We start from the raw sequence: 19516 nt of genomic DNA, 5'->3' as shown, positions 1-19516 counted from the left end.
AACATGCTGGTGATAGGAAAATGAGAGGACACAGACTTGGAAGGCCTGACTCTAGAAAATAGTTGAGGGGTACATCATACATTGCAACATCCTCCTAACTTGTATAGAAAACATCAAACAAGCTTCAGCAAACAGCTCTTGCTTATTTGTAAATTCATCTAATTTTTGGCTCAGAAACATACATTAGGGTAGCCATTTGGGGGGTTTAGAAAGAGTTTATCCTTATGACTCCCATATAAATAAATTAATTTCAATTACTCTGACTTCTCATAATGCATAGATTCATACTTACGTATTCTGCTTTAATTTTAAGAAAAATTATACCTGGAGATTACTCTACCTTGCCCATCTATTTGAAAATCATATTAAGTAATCATGACACCTTAGAAACTAAGGCTACATCTAAACTACGATCCTATTGCAGAAGAGCAAATGCAAATGGAGTGCTCATTTGCATATGCAGCGCTCTCATTTGCATTTCCTCTTCCTTTCCCTTTTGCACGAGAGGTTTTTGTGCAAAAAAGCGCTGTGTAGATGGCGTCTTTTTGTGCAAAAACCCCCTTTTGCACAAGAGCCATTCTTCCTTATGAAAAGGAAGGGGGGGTTGCGCAAAAAGGTGCTGTCTACACAGCGCTTTTTTGCACAAAAACCTCTTGCACAAAAGGGAAAGGAAGAGGAAATGCAAATGAGAGCGCGACATATGCAAATGAGTGCTCCATTTGCATTTGCTCTTCTGCAAGAGGATCGTAGTTTAGAAGTAGCCTCACAAATTCATTAGGACATAAGTTTACATGGGTAAAACCCACTTCATCAAATGAACTGGAGTGGAAGTTACAGAAGCAGGAGTATATATAAGGAAGAAGTTGCTTGTGTTAAAGAAGCTAATCGAGTCCAGGTGGAAGTCTATGAGTCTATGAGTAAATGGGTCATTCACAGCATTTGGTGTGGAGATGTGAATATCTAGAGAGGGGAAATTGCCTTTGTAATGTGTTAACCAATTCTAAATTGATAGTGTTGAATTTGCAAATGAATTTCAGTTTAGCTGTCTCCCTTTGTAACTGGTTTTTGAAATTCTTTTGTGAAAGGATGGCTACTTTCAAATCCATCACTGAATGTCCAGGGAGGCTAAAATGTTCCCCTACAGGTTTATATGTGTTACCATTCCTGATGTCCAATTTGTCTCCATTTATCCTTTGTTGTAGAGACTGTCCGGTTTAGCCAATATACATGGCAGAGGGGCATTGCTGGCACTTATCACATTAGTGGATATGGCTTATGTGGTTAGGTTCTGTGATCATGTCACTTGTACAGAAATGCGGACAGAGTTGGCAATGGGGTTTGTTGCAGGGATAGATTCCTGGGTAAGTGTTTCTGTGGTGCGCTGTGTGACTGCTAGTGAGGATTTGCTTCGGGATGGAGGGCTGTCTATAGGCGAGAACTGGCCTGTTTCCCAAGGTCTGTGAGAGTGAGGGATCATTTTCCAGGATTGGCTGTAGATTGTCAATGATGCGCTGGAGGGGTTTAACCTGGGGGCAGTAGGGGATGACCAGTGGTGTTCTGTTTTCCTTGTTGGGCCTGTCCCGAACCAGGTGATTTCTGGATACTCCTCTGGCTTTGTCAATCTGTTTCTTCACTTTCCCAGGTGGGTATTTAAGTTTTAAGAATGTTTGATAAAGATCCTGTGGGTGTTTGTCTCTGTGTGAGGGATTGGAGCAGATATGGTTGTAGATATGGGCTTGGCTGTAGACAATGTCGTGGATGGAAGCTAGAGGCATGTAGGTAAGACTAGTGGTCAGTAGGTTTCTAGCATAGGGTGGTGTTTATGTGGCCATCATTTATTTGTACTGTAGTGTCCAGGAAGTGGGTCTTTTGTGTGGATTGTTCCAAGCTGAATTTGATAGTGAGGTCCAAATTGTTTTGAAATACTGTAGATTTCTTCAAGGGTCTCCTTCCCATGGGTCCAAATGATGAAGATGTCATCATTGTGCCATAAGCAGAGGAGGACTGGTAGGGGTCGAGAGCTGAGGAAATATTAGAGGTCAGCCATAAATATGTTGGCCTATTTTGGGGCCATGCAGGTACCCATGGGTACACACAAGCAGTGCCGCAGACTTGAAGGTATAAATTGTCCCGAAATCAGAAGTGGTTCTGGGTGAGGACAAAGCCACATAGATCCAACACCAGGTGTGCTGTGGCATCACTGGGGATACTGTACCTGACAACTTGTAGTCCGCCCTTGTGTGGAATATGCCCTAATAAAGCTGTTAGTCTCTAAGGGTGTGTCTAGACTACAGAATTTTGTCGACAAAAGTGGACTTTTGTCGACAAAACTATACCTGCGTCTACACTACCGCTGAGTTCTGTCGACATAATGTCGACAGAACTCAGCAGTTTTGTCAACGCTGGTAAACCTCATTTTACGAGTCATAACGCCTTCTGTCGACAGAGTTTCTGTCGACAGATGGTGTTATTGCATGTAAACTGTCCTTTGCGTCTACACTGCCATGTCAACAAAGCAGCTTGCTTTGTCGACAGAACTGAATGTAGTGTAGACGCTCTTTGTTGACAGAAGTTTTGTCGACAGTATCTGTCGACAAAAGCCTGTAGTCTAGACGTACCCTAAGGTGCCACAGGGCTCCTCATTGTTTTTGCAGATACGACTAACACAGCTACCCCTTAGAGTCCTATGAGTTAGGCAGCTAAATACCTTTGAGGATCTGGACCTAAGTTTATAGGTATGTCTACACCAGTGTTTCTCAACTAGTGATACGAGTATCCTTGGGGTACTCGAGAGAAGTCTGGGGGGTACACCAAGACAACTGAAATTTGGAGAAAACTGAATTTTTGTTTGAAGTTTTATAGTGCTTTATTATTTTTGTACTTTTTACACCCAAAAATTTCATTGCCCAGCCGGCTATGATTAAGTTGTTTAAACAAATGTATTACAATGGTAGAAAAATAATGTGTATCTGAAAACTGTAAATACTGGGGATACTTTTTTTTTTTTAACAAAAGGGATACTTTATAATAAAAAGGTTGAGAAACACTGGTCTAGACTGCAACCAGGAGTATACTTAACTGCATACTTACCAATGTGGGAAGACAGACACCCTCTCTGAGTTTCTTGAGCTAGTGTGCTAAAAAACAGAAGCCTAGCCAGAGGTAGCATGAATGTCACATGCATAACTTTACTCGTGTGAACAGTTCTATTGATAGAATATCCTGTGAATAAAGTTACAGCTGTGCACAAGTGTTTGTAGGATCAGGGCCTAGCTTAGCCATTTCCTAGAAGTATTTCTAACTTCACCTTTAATGTTCTGCTTTTTTGTTATCTATTAATACTTATCTGTCTTGTCTTTTAGTCTGCAAGCTTTTGGGCAGGGACTGTGTACCAACTAGCATGATGGGAAGGGTTCCATGCAATTTGGTACCGTACAGCACTGCACCAATGTAAATTACAATAATGAGAATTAAAAACCAAAGTCCAAGCTCTAAATGTGGGATGCAAATTTCATCTTTCCTGGTTCCAGGGGCTGGATTTGGGCCCATCATTCAAAAGATTTGACAGGCAAATGATACATTTCATCCAAAGTCATCCTTCCTTTAAAAGATTAAAAAGAAAACGCACTTTCTAATCTTGAACATGCTGAATATGACAAATGCTTTTGACATGAGAAGCCCCGCTCATCCCATTGATGTTTAAATGTATCTTTGCATACACTGAAAAGGTTAAGTTTTATCAAACAGAAATTAAACTGATTATTGAGCAATATATATAGGACCTTAGAAGTAGACTGTGGATGACATCTTGGCTCTGCTGAGGTCAGTTGATAGTAGTAAACCAGATTTCACCCTGTATTCTTTTGGAGGGTAGTGGTTGCATAACCAAAATTATTTTAATTAGAAGATCTAATGTGATAACAGCTCACTGCAGGGAGGGGTATTGTAAAAACTCACCTACTCCCAAGGCACCCAAATATTTAAGCACGTGCTTAAGTACATTCTTATTCAACAAAGCATTTAAATACATCCTTTATTTTAAGCATTTGCCAACATGTCACCGAAAACTGATGGTTCTGTCATTTACTCCTTTGTAAATATGATGGGAAAATATAATCTGTGCATCTGACCTACAGCTTAGAAAGTGCAACCTGAAACACTGCCGTTCTACTCAACACTCTAAAAGTGAACACGTCTCTTCATCCCTTGATAAGTGTTCAGAACTCCCACTACCATTACAGGAATGCATTAAGTGGAGGGAGACCGCAACAGCCATTTTCTTTAGATGTAGGCTGTAAAGGTAGCTTAGAGAAAGAAAGTATCATATGCACGGCTATATAGAGAGTTCTCCTCCTAGAAAATTACAACCTAGCCCTGGCTTTTAAGATGTTGATAGCAACAGTAATATATAATACATAACTGACCTTCCTGAGAAAGAGAATTTTAAAATAATCAAAAAGCTATTTGTGCAATCTGACTAGACAGCCCATAAATACAAGCTCAAGAAAAGCCTGCACACACACACACACACACACACACACACACAAAGAATAAATAGTGAGTCAATGTGAGTCAGACCGAGACTACATATGGCGAAGCTTGTAAATAAAACATGCCAGCCAATATGTTCTCCCAATTCTAAATGGCAATTTAGAAGTTTGGCATTGAATTAATGAATTCAAAAAATATAAACATATTAAACATTTATGCCAGAAATTCTTTTCAGTTCTGAAACTGCTCCAGACAAAGAAAACTCCCTGGCGGACACTTCCACCAGCATTTTCCTTTATTATCCTAACATTTCATCACTGCACATTGATATTCTCAAGGCAAACAAATTGCCTTTCATCTCAAACATGGAGTGGGAATGGCTAAAATCGGAATGCTGGCCTTCCCAACATCTGCACATAGGAAACCCTGAAACACTTGAGGGAAAACTAAATCAGGTAGAATAAGATTAAATGATTTCAGCCAAGGCAGACTGAAAATGAAAACTTGTTTTCTGCCTCTACAGACGGACTCCTGGCAGGCAGGGCGCAATTCCTCCAGAAGACAGAGGTAGTAGACCTGATGCTTACTCGTGCTTGCATGTGACCAGAATAAGTGTGCTGGCTGCAGGTTGAAGGGATGAGCCCACCAGAAAATGGGATGCCCAGTAGCCGCCAACAGATATCAGTTCTATAGCTTTTTGAGTGCTTTGAAGGGATCTTTCCGATTTTGGTGCTTTTGTTCTATTACAGTTTATGATATGAAAACACTAGTCATTTTATATTGTTTTTAAAGTTGACATGTTGTTTCTGTCAAGGTTGATGATTAGCTACTGTCATCTGAAGAAGCTCACTGATTGTTGTGGGAAACGTCATGAAAGCAAAGAAATACAGTAATGAAATTCCTGAATAAAAAACCAAGCCTTCTGCCTCAACGATAAAGGCAAACCCACACTTCACAAAGTCAAAACTGAAATTGCCTTTCAAAGTCTCACAGAGAGATTAGTTTCAATGAAGAGATTTATATTTGGGAGGACTGAAACTGGATTTTATTAGAAGTAACCCTAAATGATACTGCTCCTTAATGGTAATCAACGGGTGACTCATCCACAGAGTTATCAGAAATGCTACTCTGCTTTGTCTCACAATAATTCACAAATGTACACACAGGATAGCTATAAAATCAAAAGGCAAAAGCAACCCTATCTTTCATTTCTCATGTTTGTGATTGCTCACAAAATACAGTGATTGGAAAACATCTTAATTAGTGAAATACAGGATGTAATTCATGCTACATAGGGATATCTCAGCATTTTAGCTTACAAAATGATCTTTTCAAGAGTGTTTGGTGTTAGCCATCATGCAAAAACAATTAGTTGTTCAAGCAATTAGAAAGTAAATATCCCCTAAAAGGGTTTTGTGCTTTTCAAGCCTTAAATGCAACAGTCAGACTGCTCCTGAGAGTTTTAGTTTATTTTTTGTTGCTTGTCTGAATGGGTTTCTTTGGATCATGTGTTGTAAATCCTTGAAGCTCTTTTAGCTATGGTTTGAGCTTCGGATGAATTCTCTTCTTGTTCCTCTGCCCTCTTATGTTTTAAAAATATGTCTGACTTCAAAAAGCGGCTGTAGCTGTCATACTTCATGAGATTGAATATCTAGGGGAGAGAAAGAAAACAAAAATGATTATTCAAATAAAATAAATCCTAAATCAGAAGAATAATAGGAAAGTTCTAAAATTTTGTTCTGTCAGCAAATGTGTACACTAAAATGTATGACATTAAAATAAATCTTATATATTCTAAAAGTGACTGTGTATAGCAAACCATATTATGGGGTTCCATGTTCATTAATGTCCATATCAAATCTGATCAGCCCATGGGCCAAAGGACGGTTTTCCTGCCTGAAAATACTACAGATGAAACCTGATGTTTGCAAGTCATACTCTCATATTACCATCTGCAGTAAAGGATCTGCAGCTGGCACTTAGTTACCAGTTGTATATGATGTCCCAGTGAAGACATTACCCAGCTCCCAACCATAACAAGGACTGCTGGACCACCAGGAGAAAAATGGAATGAAGATGGCATTTGGTCCGTGCAATAAAAAGATAGGACTCGGAATGCACAGAGGGAGCAGAGCTGTATACACACACCTTTCTGGACATACCGACACACAAATATTACAGTAGAGCCCGAGCATATCTACAGCACTGAGATAGTAACAAAAGAGCATTTTAAGAATTTAAGTAGAAAATAGTTGAAGGTGCAAATGTGTTGCTGATTAAAACAGCTGGCTTGTCCAACACTTCTTCTGCTAAGCTCACACTTAACTGATTTATCCAATCCTTGTTACTCCCTCCAGGAGTAATAGCCTGGCTCCATTCAAGCCAATGGAATTTTGCCATTGACTTTGGCGAGACCAGGCTTTGACCCACAGGATGCACATGGGCACTACATAATAATTGATGCATCACCCGAAAATCCTTCATGCTTTTTAAAAATAAATATTTTGTCCCCATTTTCCCAACACCCTTTTTTTGGGAATTTCTAAGAGAGTCACGTTGTCTTTTTTCTTCCAGGACTTCCAGTTCTCTGCTGTTCTTGAGCTCAGTTGTTTTCTCCCCTCCTACTTCCATCTATTTCTAAGCAAACTCCTACAACTCACTTGGATTTTTACTAACACCGACAAAAAGTCTTTAGTGCTCTCAGTTGTCTAAGTCGTGACTATTTTCTTGGGCTAGAAAGGAGAGAAAAATATACTGCAAACCATAATTGAACCAAAACAAAAGCATACATCACCCTTTGGCAATGAGTGCGCTAGAGTAGCCTCTCTGAGTCACTCTTCGTGACTGATTACATTTTATGGTGCCCAATGTCAACTAAGCTAAATTTCCAAGAGGAATTTTTGGATTCTCAGCTGCTTCCGTAAGTAGGGAAACAAATTCCATGTGTGGATAACTGAAACTGTAGCTTTCTGATTCTCATTTCTAAACTGTTTTAAACTGCTAATGCCACTGTGGCTTACTGCCTTGAAGAGAGAAAGCTTGTTCTTTTCACCTCTGCAGTAATTGTAGCTACAAAAAACCCTCAAACACATAAAACATGGGTGTGTATAAGTTGTAATATCCTGTTTGCAAAATAAATGACACAGAAGCTTTCGTACTAATTGCTGTTCACTTTTATATGTAAACCAGTAGAAACCTCCCTGCGTCAATTTAAATGCTAAATTGATTTAAATTAATTTTAACTCAAGGTAGCTACCTCAATGGTAACAGTGACAAGACATGGGAGTTTTTATTTTGATGTGACTGATTGAGGTTAACTCTGTACCTCCCACCTGAATTTGACCTTGACTAGCTACATCAAAATAAAAATTACCTATGCTGTGTGTCCACTAGCATTCTATATTGAGATAGCGAGCTCCATGTGAAAATATACTTTTTTTTTTTTTGGAAGTGAAGGCATAGCCCCTTTAGAGGTACATGAGCCGGAGTCTGGGACTTACATTAACAAACTCCTCTTTTTCATGGTGATAATCAGGGACCTTTCATGATGGACAAATACTGCAAATATCAAAACCAAGTTTGTAACAGTTCTGGAGTTTTCTGGAGTTTTTTATAGTCATATATAGAAGATTTTAAATTGAATAGATGAGATTCATTAGAATGGGTGTATGTACCCGGGTAAAGAATTTAAAATTCACAAGGTTTCTAGGAATTCTTACTTCCCCAGCCTTGTGGCTGAAGCTGTATTCAAAAAACTACACAAACAGGGCCAAATACTGATACTCTTACTAATATTAAGTAGTACCCTAAGGATGTTAAGAAACATGTATTTGACTAAACGTGTCCTCAATACAATTTATATTGAGTACACGATTAGTCAATAAGGGACCCCGCTGAGGCTCTGCCTTTTAAATTGGGCTTTAGACATTTCCATGGTTAATCATCTGGAATCCACTTCAAGGGAAGCGGAGTCTTTGCTCATCAGCCCACTTCAACATTGGACAGATGCATTCAGCATGTGACATCAGCTTTGTTCAACATGCTTTTTTAAATCAAAGAACTGCTTTGCTGGCAAAGACATGAGCCATGGTGAAAATACAAATAGTCAGAAGTCCGGAGGCAAGGGCCACACTCTTTGGAAGCTGCAAGTGACAATCAGTGACTCTTTAGCAAAGTACAGTAAAACTCCAATAGTCCGGCACCCCTGATAGTCCAGCATCAAAATGGCAAGAGCCTAGTGAGTGAGCTTCGGCAAAAAATGAGTCACAAGGTAACAGCGGCAGCAGCTGAACCGAGCAAAAAGGGTAAAAAAGGGTTTAAAAAACTAAAACATCACAGTATACTGTATACAGTATGTTCAATAAAAAGGGTTAAGAACACTTTATATACAGTATATAATGTATACAGTATATATATAACCAGTTTATAGTATCTCCTGATAGTCCGGCATATCTGATAATCTGGCATCACCTAGGTCCCATAGGTTCTGGATTATCGGAAGTCTACTGTAGATTAAAAAAATGAAGAGAACCTGGGACACAAAAGCCACGGAAGAAGCCTGGGCTCTAGTCGAATGGACCATGATAGGAGGGGCTGGAACATGCACCAGCCCATAGCACTCCCTGATGAAGGGGCCAATCCAGGATGAGATACGCTGGGCTGAGACCGGCAAGCCCTTCGTCCTGTCAGCTATTGACACAAACAACTGAGGACGCTTACAAAAGGGTTTTGTTCTACCCAAATAAAATGCAAAAGCTCGCCTAACATCCAAGGTGTATAGAGCCTGCTCTGTTCTCGAACTATGCAGTTTTGCATAAAACACCAGCGGGAAAACATCCTGGTTAACATGAAAATGCAACACCACCTTAGGCAAAAAAGATCGATGGGGGTGAAGCCTAATCTAGTCCTTAAAAAAGACCATGTCTGGAGGGTCCACGGTCAAAGCTCGCAGCTCCAAGACCCGCTTAGCGGAGATAATAGCTACGAGGAAGGACTCCTTCCAGGACAGGTGCAGAAGGGAGCAAGTGGCCAACAGCTACAAATGGGGAGCCATGAGCCTAGTAAGCACCAAGTTAAGATCCCACGCAGGCAGGGGCTGGCGCACCTGAGAGAATACCCTGTCTAACTCTTTGAGGAAGTGAATTACCATAGAGCAGGGGTCTCCAAGCTTTTTAAGCACGAGATCACTTTTTGAATTTAAGTGCAATCAAAGAGCTACCTCAGACCCAAATACCCTTGTTCCATCTCCTTTGTGCTCCTTCTCCGAGGCCCTATTCCTGCTCACTCCATCCTCCCTCCCTCTCCCATCCCCCCTCACTTTCACCAGGCTGGGGCGCAGACTCTGGTCTTGGATTACGGGATCTGGAGTGCGAGAGGGGCTCTGAGCTTGGGGCAGGCAGTCAGGGTGCAGGAGGAATGCTAGGGGCAGGCTCTGGCAGGAGCTCTAGGGCAGGAACTTGAGGTGTACGAGGGGGTTCATGACTGGGGTAGGGCTCCGGCTGGGCCCTGCTGACCTCAGGTGGCTCACCCCTGCTCCTGAGGGGACAGCTCCACGGCAGAGGGCAGGAGCTGTGCAGCAGTGCAGGGAGAGACAGCTATGTGCTGGCACTGGATAGCCTCTTGGCCAAACCAGTCGGGATCACCTGTCAGAGGCTCCAAGATCTGCCAGTAGATCCCAATCTACTGGTTGATGACCACTGCCATAGAGTCTGCGAAGACCGGCCTGCCCCAAGATCCCGAGTGGAAGCCGAAATAGCCAACAGGTGTATCCTGACTGAGGAAGGGGCAAGGCCCTGGGTCCTGAGGTCTAGGAGATAATCCTTTGTGTGGACGTCACCTGGTCCGGTGCTGGTGACTAGGGCAGTGGTGTGGTGCTCCCCTGTTCCTGATGATAGGCCCATGAGGTCCAAAAGGGCCATTGCCCCAGGTGTTGCCACTGGGGTGGACATGACTGGAAGAGCTACGATGGCACAAACGGTGCCAAAACGTGACTGGTGCTTGGACTGCGGCCGGTGCCAGGACTGGGAACGGTGTTGGGACCAGGCCCAGGAGACCATGACATGAGACCAGAGGGACTCCACATTGGAGTCCAAGGAATAATCAGACTCCAACCAAAGCGGTGCTGAAGATGGGCCCGGTGATGGGTGCTGTGAAGAATGCCAGAGAATGGCTGCTGGTTTGCCCCAGTGCCGAACAGATGGAGATGGCATCAGGTGCTCCAGTACCGCAGGATGCACCGCTGGGATAGGGGCACTAGAAGCAGAGATCTCCCTCAACCTTTGGGAGAAGGTTGCCGCTAATGCCGCGTCCATGCCCAGTGCCGAAGCGGGTGTCAAAGAACATGCCGGAGAGGGGAGCATCACATTAGTACCAGCCCCGAGGCCTTCGGCAAAGGCACAACTGGTGCTGGTCGCACCAATCAGCATCCTGATGCACCAAAGACGGCGGTGAGGGTGGGCTCAAGGTGAACTCAATCAGCTCTTGTACTGCTTCGAAAGTGTCTAGAGTCGAGGGCAGGTCTACGAACACGGATTCCTCCTCCTGGGTACTTTCCCTGGCCACACTCCACCGGCCATGCAAAGTCCCAGGAGCAGCAGGCCTTGATACCTCAGCCACCACAAGGGTGCCCGGACAGATAGCACGCTGCGGGTGCATGCCGGGACAGCAATCTGCCCCTTTTGCCCTCTTCTTACGGGGCACCGGAGACTGAGATCGGTGCCGGGTGGAAGGGCATCTCGATGCCGTCAAGGTCCAGGAGGAAGCCTCCCGCACCGAAGACGGTTCACTGCGCAGTGCTGGTGCGGCTTCAGCAGCCAGTGCCGGGCAGAGCACGGACTCTATTAAGAGTATTTCTCACCTGGGTCTCTCTCACACTGAGTCCTGGGTTTAAAACTGCGGCAGAACTTGCAATTCGCAGGAACGTGGGCCTCACCCAGGCACTTCGAGCACGAATAGTGTGGGCCCCCTCAAGGTTTAGGCTTAGAGCAGTCCACACAGGACTTAAAGCCATGAGGCCTCGGCATGCCCCGGAGACAGGTGGAAAGGGAACGCAACGGGTGAACCCCGACCCAATGAGGAACACTAACTACTAACTAACTTGAACAAAGAGCAGTACTCAAACTAAACAAATAAACAGGAAGGGCAACTTGGAGAACAAAGGTAGACCACTGAGTGATAACTAAGTGCAAATACCATGAAATCATACTTGCAAACGAGCAAAATAAGAGCTCTAACAACCATCACGGGTGATAAGAAAGAACTGAGGGGATGGAGGGCTAGCAGGGATATATATGCACTAGGGATGTGAAAGACTAGTTGACTTGTCAACTATCTGATAAGCAAAACGTTATCAGATAGTCAATACACTAGTCGACCAGTCGCTTCCCGTCCCCTTGCTGCCTTTATCAGAAAGAGGCAGCAATGGGGTGGGAGGGAAGAGCAGGGAGGCAGCACTGCTTGGAGCCGGAGTCAGCTCCCCACTGACCCCAGGCTCCACATGACACGACCGCTTTGAAATGCTGCAGGGAGCCCTACGCAGCGTTTCAAAGCGGCAACACCACATAGAGCCAGGGTCAGCGGGGAAGTTCCCAGCTGGTCCCTAGCTCCACGCAGTGCTGCTACTTTGAAACACCGCGGGAGCCAGGGGCCAGCGGGAGACTCAATCAGTCCCCCGCTGGCCCTGTTCTTCCCGCATCACTTTCACCTTTGAAGTATAGCAACAGCCCTGTGTTCAAAGGTGAGGGTCCCTTATAGACTAATCGATTTGCATTGACTATTCAATTAGCCTATTAATCTAAATTGAACATTCCTAATATGCATAGCTATAGTGGCGCCACCCTGCGGGCTCCCCTACTGGTGCCACTGAGGGAAAACTCAACAGTCCATGTACGCGGCGCGCACACCCCCAAGTGGAATGGACATGAGCAAACACTCAAAGAAAAACAGACTGAACTGGAGTCTAGAGCTCTTCTCTGCCAGCCAGTATGTGGGCAGGGTCCTCTCCACCACATTACCAGGATAGGCTGCCAGAGCAAGGGTTCCTCTGCCCCTTTCTGCCTAATTCATCTTCCCTCCAGTGAAATTCTGTCCGTTGGAGCACCCAACCCAGCAAGCCACTGCAGAGCACAGCACGCGGCTTTCAAGCTTTCATTCTGCCCTGAGCCCAGCAAGTGTGCATCACTGTGCATTTTGTAAGATTGTCTGCTTTCATACTAGGGATGTAAAATCCTGTTCAATTAGTAAACCAGTTAAATGTTAAGTTTAATCGGGTCACTGATTAAATAATATGGGCTGGCGGGGCGGGGCTTCCCCAGCCTAGCTGGGCTGGAGTGCCCCCCCCTCCGCCCATTGCAGATGGGGGCTGCTCTGGCTGGGCTGGGTCGCCCTGCCTGTGGCACACTTGGCCTGGGCCCACCATGGATGGGGCTATCTGGTCAGGCTGGAGCGTCCTTTGGTCAAGGCAGGCCCCGCAGGGCTGGAGCAGCACCCTGCCCATGGCATGCGGGTGGCTACTCCAGCCCCCACTGGTTAACTGTAACTGGTAAGCTTCACCCGTTAATGATTAACCAGTTAACCAATAAAACTCACTATTAATATCCCTATTTCATACACCTAGGAGCTCGTTCTACCAGTTAGCAGGCAATGTGCATGCTCTGACAAAACTGAGCCTATATACAGTAATAGCCCAGGCCTTACGGTCCCGCCACCTCCCTGTCCTGTTCACCTTCATTGCGTCCTTCCACATCAGCCATAAAACATGTCCTCAAGTGAGCAGGGTATATGTAATAGGTTTACCTGGTCCTGCAGCTTTTGGAACATTAGTGGGTGAGGTGCTTCCAATATTGTCTCATTCAGACGGGACTGCCCTTCAACGTTGACTTGGAAGGAAGCTTTACTGGACAGGAAAGTCATGTAAATTTCTTTTGCTTTTTCTTGCATCTGTGAAAGGTCAAATATGTACAATGGGAACATGTAACTTTGCCAGAGTCCTCCTATAAGACATGCTAATGCCATGAGAGATGCCTCTATCAGATGCAGCATCTTAGAAAGTAGAGAGAGAGAGAGAGAGTTGTGTGTTTGTCCGTCTGTGAGTCTGTCCATCTGTGAATCCATTTGTTCAAAACCTCTTCCTAAATGGTAAGAGGTAAGGCCATTTGGTATGCAGCTTCCTCTTACCCTAACTTACAGCACAGCCAGAGTTTGATGATGCCAGGAAAATGGGATGTGCCTGGAATTCGATTGTTTTCCATAACATGGAAAGGGAGGGGGCAAATAGGGACAGTTGTGCTCCACCATGACCAGATGGGGCAGCGAGTGTGGGGGACAGTTGTACTGCAGAGTGATTACAGGGAAACGGCCACACTGGGAAGAGAGTGGCCAACCGGGGCTGGGACTCTCCATGTTGCCAGTCATCAGCCCTGGGCAAGTGGACCCCTTGCTCCCAAACCCCTCTCTACTGCAGTGCCAGATGAGGGGGGGGAGAGGAGGGAAGGAGAGTCCTCCCAGCCTGCAATCCCAGTCATCCCAAGGAGCTGCCGGCCAGCTAGGGGGACTAGACAGTGCAGCCTCCCCCGCACCCCCGGATCTGTCTTAAGGAGCCGCCGGCAGCCTAACTCTGGCACACACCCTAAGGATCGGGGGGGGGGGGGGGAGGAGTGAGCAGCCCAGCCCCAGCTTCCTTGCAAAAGTAGCTAGGGGGTAGGTAACCCAGCTCCATAAGGAGCCGCCAGCCAGGCGACTTGGGCAGCACAGCCCTAGACCCCCTCCTTGGGAGGAGCCACCAGGTCAGTGCAGCTAGAGTCCCCAGGAGGAGCCACCGTTGGAGCAGCACTACCCTGTCTGCCTCAGGCAGCCCCAGTACATCCCTCCTGACCTCCCAGCTTCCTGACCTGAGTTCTCCCTGCCCTGAATCCTGTACCCCTCTCCTGAGCCCTCCCACATCTCCCACCCTCTTCCCTCAGCCCCCCCACACCTCCCAGCCCCCTGCCCTGGCTCCTGTACCTCCACACACCTCCAGCCCCCGCCTTGATCCCCCCACATCCCCAAGATCCTGCCCTAACTCCTGTATCCCACCCGTAGCCCCCTGCCCTGGGGGACTGGAGAAAAGCCGGATAAATCATCTAGTAGTGATATATAAATCATTTCATTCATCGTGTAGGAAATGTACTTCTTAAAGTCCGAATCGTGCAACATGCTGAGAGTTCACTGACTTTAATGGGAATTGACAGCGCTCAGCACTTCATTCAAGAAGTCAACACCTTAGTCCCTGATGGTGCAAATATGTAACTGCAAGGGGAGGAGCTTTTCACTGTAGCTGAAGAGGTTAGGTGTGGGCTTCTTTGAGGTAGTTTATTTTTTAATTGTTTGCTCTGACTGCAGCAAATGTTCTGTTTCAGCACCTGGCCTTGTCTTCATAGAGAAAGAATAATGATAATGTTTAGCACTCAGACAGCCCTCTTCAACTTCAAAGCACTTTACTAATCCTGTACCACTGAAATCAACTGCAAAACTCTCCTTGCCTAGGAAGTTCATGAAAACAGATAGGAGAAGAAGCACAGTGGGAGGCAATATTTTAAAGCAAATCTCAGACTGGTGTAAATTTTTCATACTTAGTTCGCCAACAGGCACTAGAAGATAATTAGTAACAGGTAACCATAAATATTCTGTATTCTATATTTAATGAGGAACAGTGTTCAGAGAGTAGCACTAGCTAGAAGACTCCCTCTGTGATGGGAAGAGAAACTGAAGAGGAAAGCACTTAAACTCTTGGCCATGAACAAGCACAGGAATATGTTTATGTTATACTGTTCAAAATAGACATTTGGGGATAATTAAAAGGCAAGTTATACATACACGTCTGACTATTTTAGTATATTCCTAAGGTCTAAAGAATTAACCTTCTCACAGCTGACAGCATATACGTGTTGTGCGGCAGCAGTTCTTTTTAAAAGGAGACTACACATCTGTCTGGAAATGGATGACAGAAGGGGGATCACGTGAGGATTACCTGTTGTGTTTCCTCTCTCTGGGGCATCTGGCATTGGCCACTGTCGGCAGACAGAACACTGAGCTAGATGGATCTTTGGTCTGACCAGTGCGGCCGTTCTTATGATGATAATCATGTGATGATTTAGGGTGTGTCTAGACTACAGAGTTTTGTCAACAAAAGTGGACTTTTGTCGACAAAACTAAACCTGCGTCTACACTACCACTGAGTTCTGTCGACATAACGTTGACAGAACTCAGCAGTTTTGTCAACGCTGGTAAACCTCATTTTACGAGGCATAATGCCTTCTGTCGACAGAGTTCTGTCGCTAGCTTCACTTGAGATAGGGTACTAAAATGGCAACGTAGATGTTGTGGCACAGGCAGCAATTCGGGATAGGCCCCCCCCCCCAGTCCAAACTCACCTGACCCACTGGATCCCAGCATAGGTAACTAGCCCAACTGTAACACCCCCACTGCTATTTTTAGTACACAAGCTCAAGACGAGCTAGCATGAGTCTAGACATGCCCTCAGGAAAAACCACTACTGAGCAAGAAGTAAGGAACTTTGGAAGCAGTGCAGATGGCACTCTTCCTTCCTTCTGTCAGATGAGTGATAAAAAGTACTGTGTTACTGAAAGTCTTCTTTTAAATAAGACTTAGAATGAAGGTCTTACTCATATGTGGTCATTAAAGATCCCTTGGAACTTTTCATTAATATACATGTGCTAACCCCATCGTCCTGGCCAAATTCCAATTTGGACAATAGGGTTCTGTCTACATAAATCCTCCCTGCTGTTTCAAATGAATTTAATATTCCTCTCTACTTCCTTTCCCAGAGTCAAGTTCTGCTGCAAACACAAGTACAGTTCCCAGAAGTGACTGGGGAACCCCAGATGTATCAGAAACAGATCTGGTAGTTAAACTGTTATTTAGCATTGCTGCACTCTCTTAAACCATTGCCAAGTGACGGCCCAGAAGTGGCAACAAAAATTCCTTAACATACAAAGTTTGCAAGATGCTTTGAAACTATTTGAAATGAAAGGTGAACTAAATGAGCTGCTGCTACCAGATGCAACAGGAGAATTTTCACGGTAGCATTTTGTTACATTTTCCCAGTGGTTGAAAAGTGAAAAAGATTCCATATGACTAGACAGTTCTTAGGCCCTATCCGTGTTTAAAGTGCATTTGAAAAGGAAGAAATATGTTAACATTGCGAGCAGACACAAATGGTCATGATGTTTGTTTTTAAATCATGAACACACAGCAACTGCACACAACTGATTCTAATGAAATGTTCACCATTATTTTTAATACAAAAACCCCTTTGTTAATTAAACAAAAATCAGGTTTGCTGTCCAGCTGCTAGAAGTGTCACATGACATGGGGCTTTTTGTTACTGGTTTTTACCTATTGTGTGAAAACTGGCCACTGAACATAGCAATAATTTTACTTAAGAACACGAATGAGCACTTATATAACAGGTCCTGTGATCAAAGAGCTTTACTGACATTCAGCATATTTATGCGATCATCACCTGCCATTATACAGACTTGTGCACAGCTAAACTATGCTAACAAATTGACACAAGAAGCCACAATGCTATTGTGCCATGGGGAGATGCTCATGGAATCCAGTTAGGCTACTTCGGGGATCAGAACTCACTTGGAGGTTGTGCATGAATTTGCAACAGTTGGGTTAACGAACCTCTGTGCATGAACTCTTTTTGATTGGTTGGCTGGTTGAAGAGTGACTTATTCTGCTTTAGCTTAATTTGATAAAGAATGGAATTCAGCTGAACCAAAATAAGCCTAGCTCAAACCAAAATAAACATCTACACAGCCTTCTGTGCCTCGGGTTTACAGGATCTTTCGAAAAAGGCTTCTATTTTTGAAAGAATGGCATCTAGACTGCAGTTTCACTTTCAAAATAGCGCTTTTTTGAAAGAGCGCCATGACGCGAACATGCAAATGAAGTGCAGGAAATTCAAATCCCAGCTTCATTTGCGATTTCAAAGTGTCTAATTTACATCCCTCTGTCGAAAGAGAGATGTAGTCTAGACACACCCATAACGAACTGGGACATCTGCGTTTATAGTGAAAACGACTGTCCAAGGGGTAGAGAATGCAAGGTGCCATCCAGCCCTGTCCAGCTGTATAATCCTTGGGAGGAGCAGCACAGGTGAGCAGTTAAAGCCCTGGGCAGAATGCCAGGTGTGCTCTTCCTGGATCTATCATGAGCTTGCTGTCTTCTCTTAGAATCCGAACACTGTCATCAAGTGGCACTTACCTACAGCTCCACCTCAGTCCTAAATGTTTTTGCCTGTGAACAGGTTTTGGTGAGACACGACACACTGCAAATTATACAGAGGCAAATTATGGCTGCTCCAGTGTTGGGAGGAGGGCACTAGAAGAGGAATGCGAAAGCCTTTCCAAGGCTCTGCAATCCACTCATTTAGCAGCTGGCACCCTTCAGTTACAGGGCAGGAGGCTCCCTAGTGCTGCCAGCTAGACACTCTGTCCCCGCCCACTAGATACACTGACTGATAAGGGTAGGCAAGGTTACCACATGGGAGCACAGGGTGTATTAGTCACAGAGGGCAGTGACTGTTACTCGTCCGCATACTTTCCACAGCACTTTGGGAGGTCCCATGACTCCAGTAGCTATTGTTAGTAAGACAGTACACCTCCTCAACCTTGCTTTGGACCTCTAGACAGGCTCCATTTGACAAGGAAATAGGCCCAAAAGCAAGGGTACAATTTTACTCCATTTATAAAGTCCAGTTCAGAATCTAGGTGCATTTGCAATATGGTTTGAAGGGGAAGATAATTATAACAATACTATTCGAATAAGTGCCTTTGTGAGCTGTGACCCAAGCCCCTTTTGATGACTACTGACAGGAGAGACAGGGAGCACATAGGGTTTTGCAGGAATCCTCTGGGTCCCATATCTATAGAAGAGTTCACCGAAGGGTGGTCTGTGAGGTTGAGTCAGGACCCATGAGTCATCACAATTATTACAAGACTTCTGCATGGGAAATAGTTTAAGAGACTGCAAAGCAAGCGAGCCGAAAGACTTGTCAGTCCCCTAGGCACGGTGTATGTGTGCGGGAGAGAGGGGGACAGCTCCCCCACAAGAGGTGGGGCCTCAGGTGGGATTTAGGGGTGAGACTGAGCAGCCAGACCTCAGTGCCTGCAGAACATGCCGCACCAACCCCTTCCTCCCCGACAGGCAGTCCTCAGCACTGCCCAAAGCAACACTACCTGACGCTCCGGCAGCAACGTAGTACCCAAGCCATTTTGAATGCCCTGGGACAACTGACCCTTTACTCCTCCCTCCTCCCGCCCCCGATGGTGGGTCTGCTGCTAAGCTGTAAACATGAGGCTTGAAAACTGTGGAAGCAAAGCTAACAAGTTGAGGAGAGACTAGGGGCTAGCTCAGTCTGTATATGGGCAGCAGTTCTCAACCCCCTTCTGACAACAAAAATGACTATATGACCCCAGGCAGGCGGGGAGGGGTGTAGGCAGAGCCAAACCCTGAGTCCAGCTGCCATGGACAGGTGCAGGGGGGGGAGCCCAAGCCCTGCCATCGCAGGGACTGCAGGCTGAAGCAGTGGGGCTCAAGCTTTGGCTTCAGACTTGGACCCAGCAAGTCTAACAGTGCCCTTGGTTACCCTATTTAAAAGGGGTCCTGACTCAGAATTTGAGAACCACTGCTATAGAACAAACATCCCGATAGAGACAGGGTGTGTTCACTCTACGGGCCAGGTGTCGGCCTAAGGAATAAAATAAAAATAAACCCAAGATCAGAGGAGACCTCCCTGGGTAAGAGACAATGCTCTGCAACTCTGTTTATAATACGTACATGTACACGTACACACACACACACACTCTAGAGGGGAGACAAGATTTTATCCTCCACTGGAGAAGCAAGCTGATGATGTGGCTGTCTCATGAAAAGAAGATCACAACCTGATAGTAAAGCACTGATCTGCAATACTTTATTAGACGTAAGTGTATCTTGTTAATTAAGTCTAAGCTCT

The 19516-nt window shown here is 45.0% G+C and overlaps 1 protein-coding gene across 2 annotated transcripts in view; it reads right to left on the bottom strand.

Annotated features, from left to right (window-relative positions):
• Nucleotides 1-733: 733 nt before the first annotated feature.
• Nucleotides 734-19516, bottom strand: part of RGS10 (regulator of G protein signaling 10) — a 35132-nt gene continuing 16349 nt past the window's right edge. Inside the window, exons 4-5 of one of the 2 annotated variants that reach the window (XM_006111395.4) lie at nt 13285-13428; nt 734-6142 (exon numbers count right to left, since the gene is read on the bottom strand). In XM_006111395.4, the coding sequence (XP_006111457.2) occupies nt 5996-6142; nt 13285-13428 (291 nt within the window). In that variant the 3' untranslated portion in view covers nt 734-5995. The remainder of the gene's footprint in view (nt 6143-13284; nt 13429-19516) is intronic. The other variant, XM_075935363.1, reaches the window with a different exon arrangement.

This window comes from Pelodiscus sinensis, chromosome 8 (assembly GCF_049634645.1).
Source record: "Pelodiscus sinensis isolate JC-2024 chromosome 8, ASM4963464v1, whole genome shotgun sequence".
NCBI classification, from domain to species: domain Eukaryota; kingdom Metazoa; phylum Chordata; order Testudines; family Trionychidae; genus Pelodiscus; species Pelodiscus sinensis.
The sequence above is the reverse complement of the archived record's forward strand: the minus strand, read 5'-3'. Positions and strand labels throughout refer to the sequence as shown.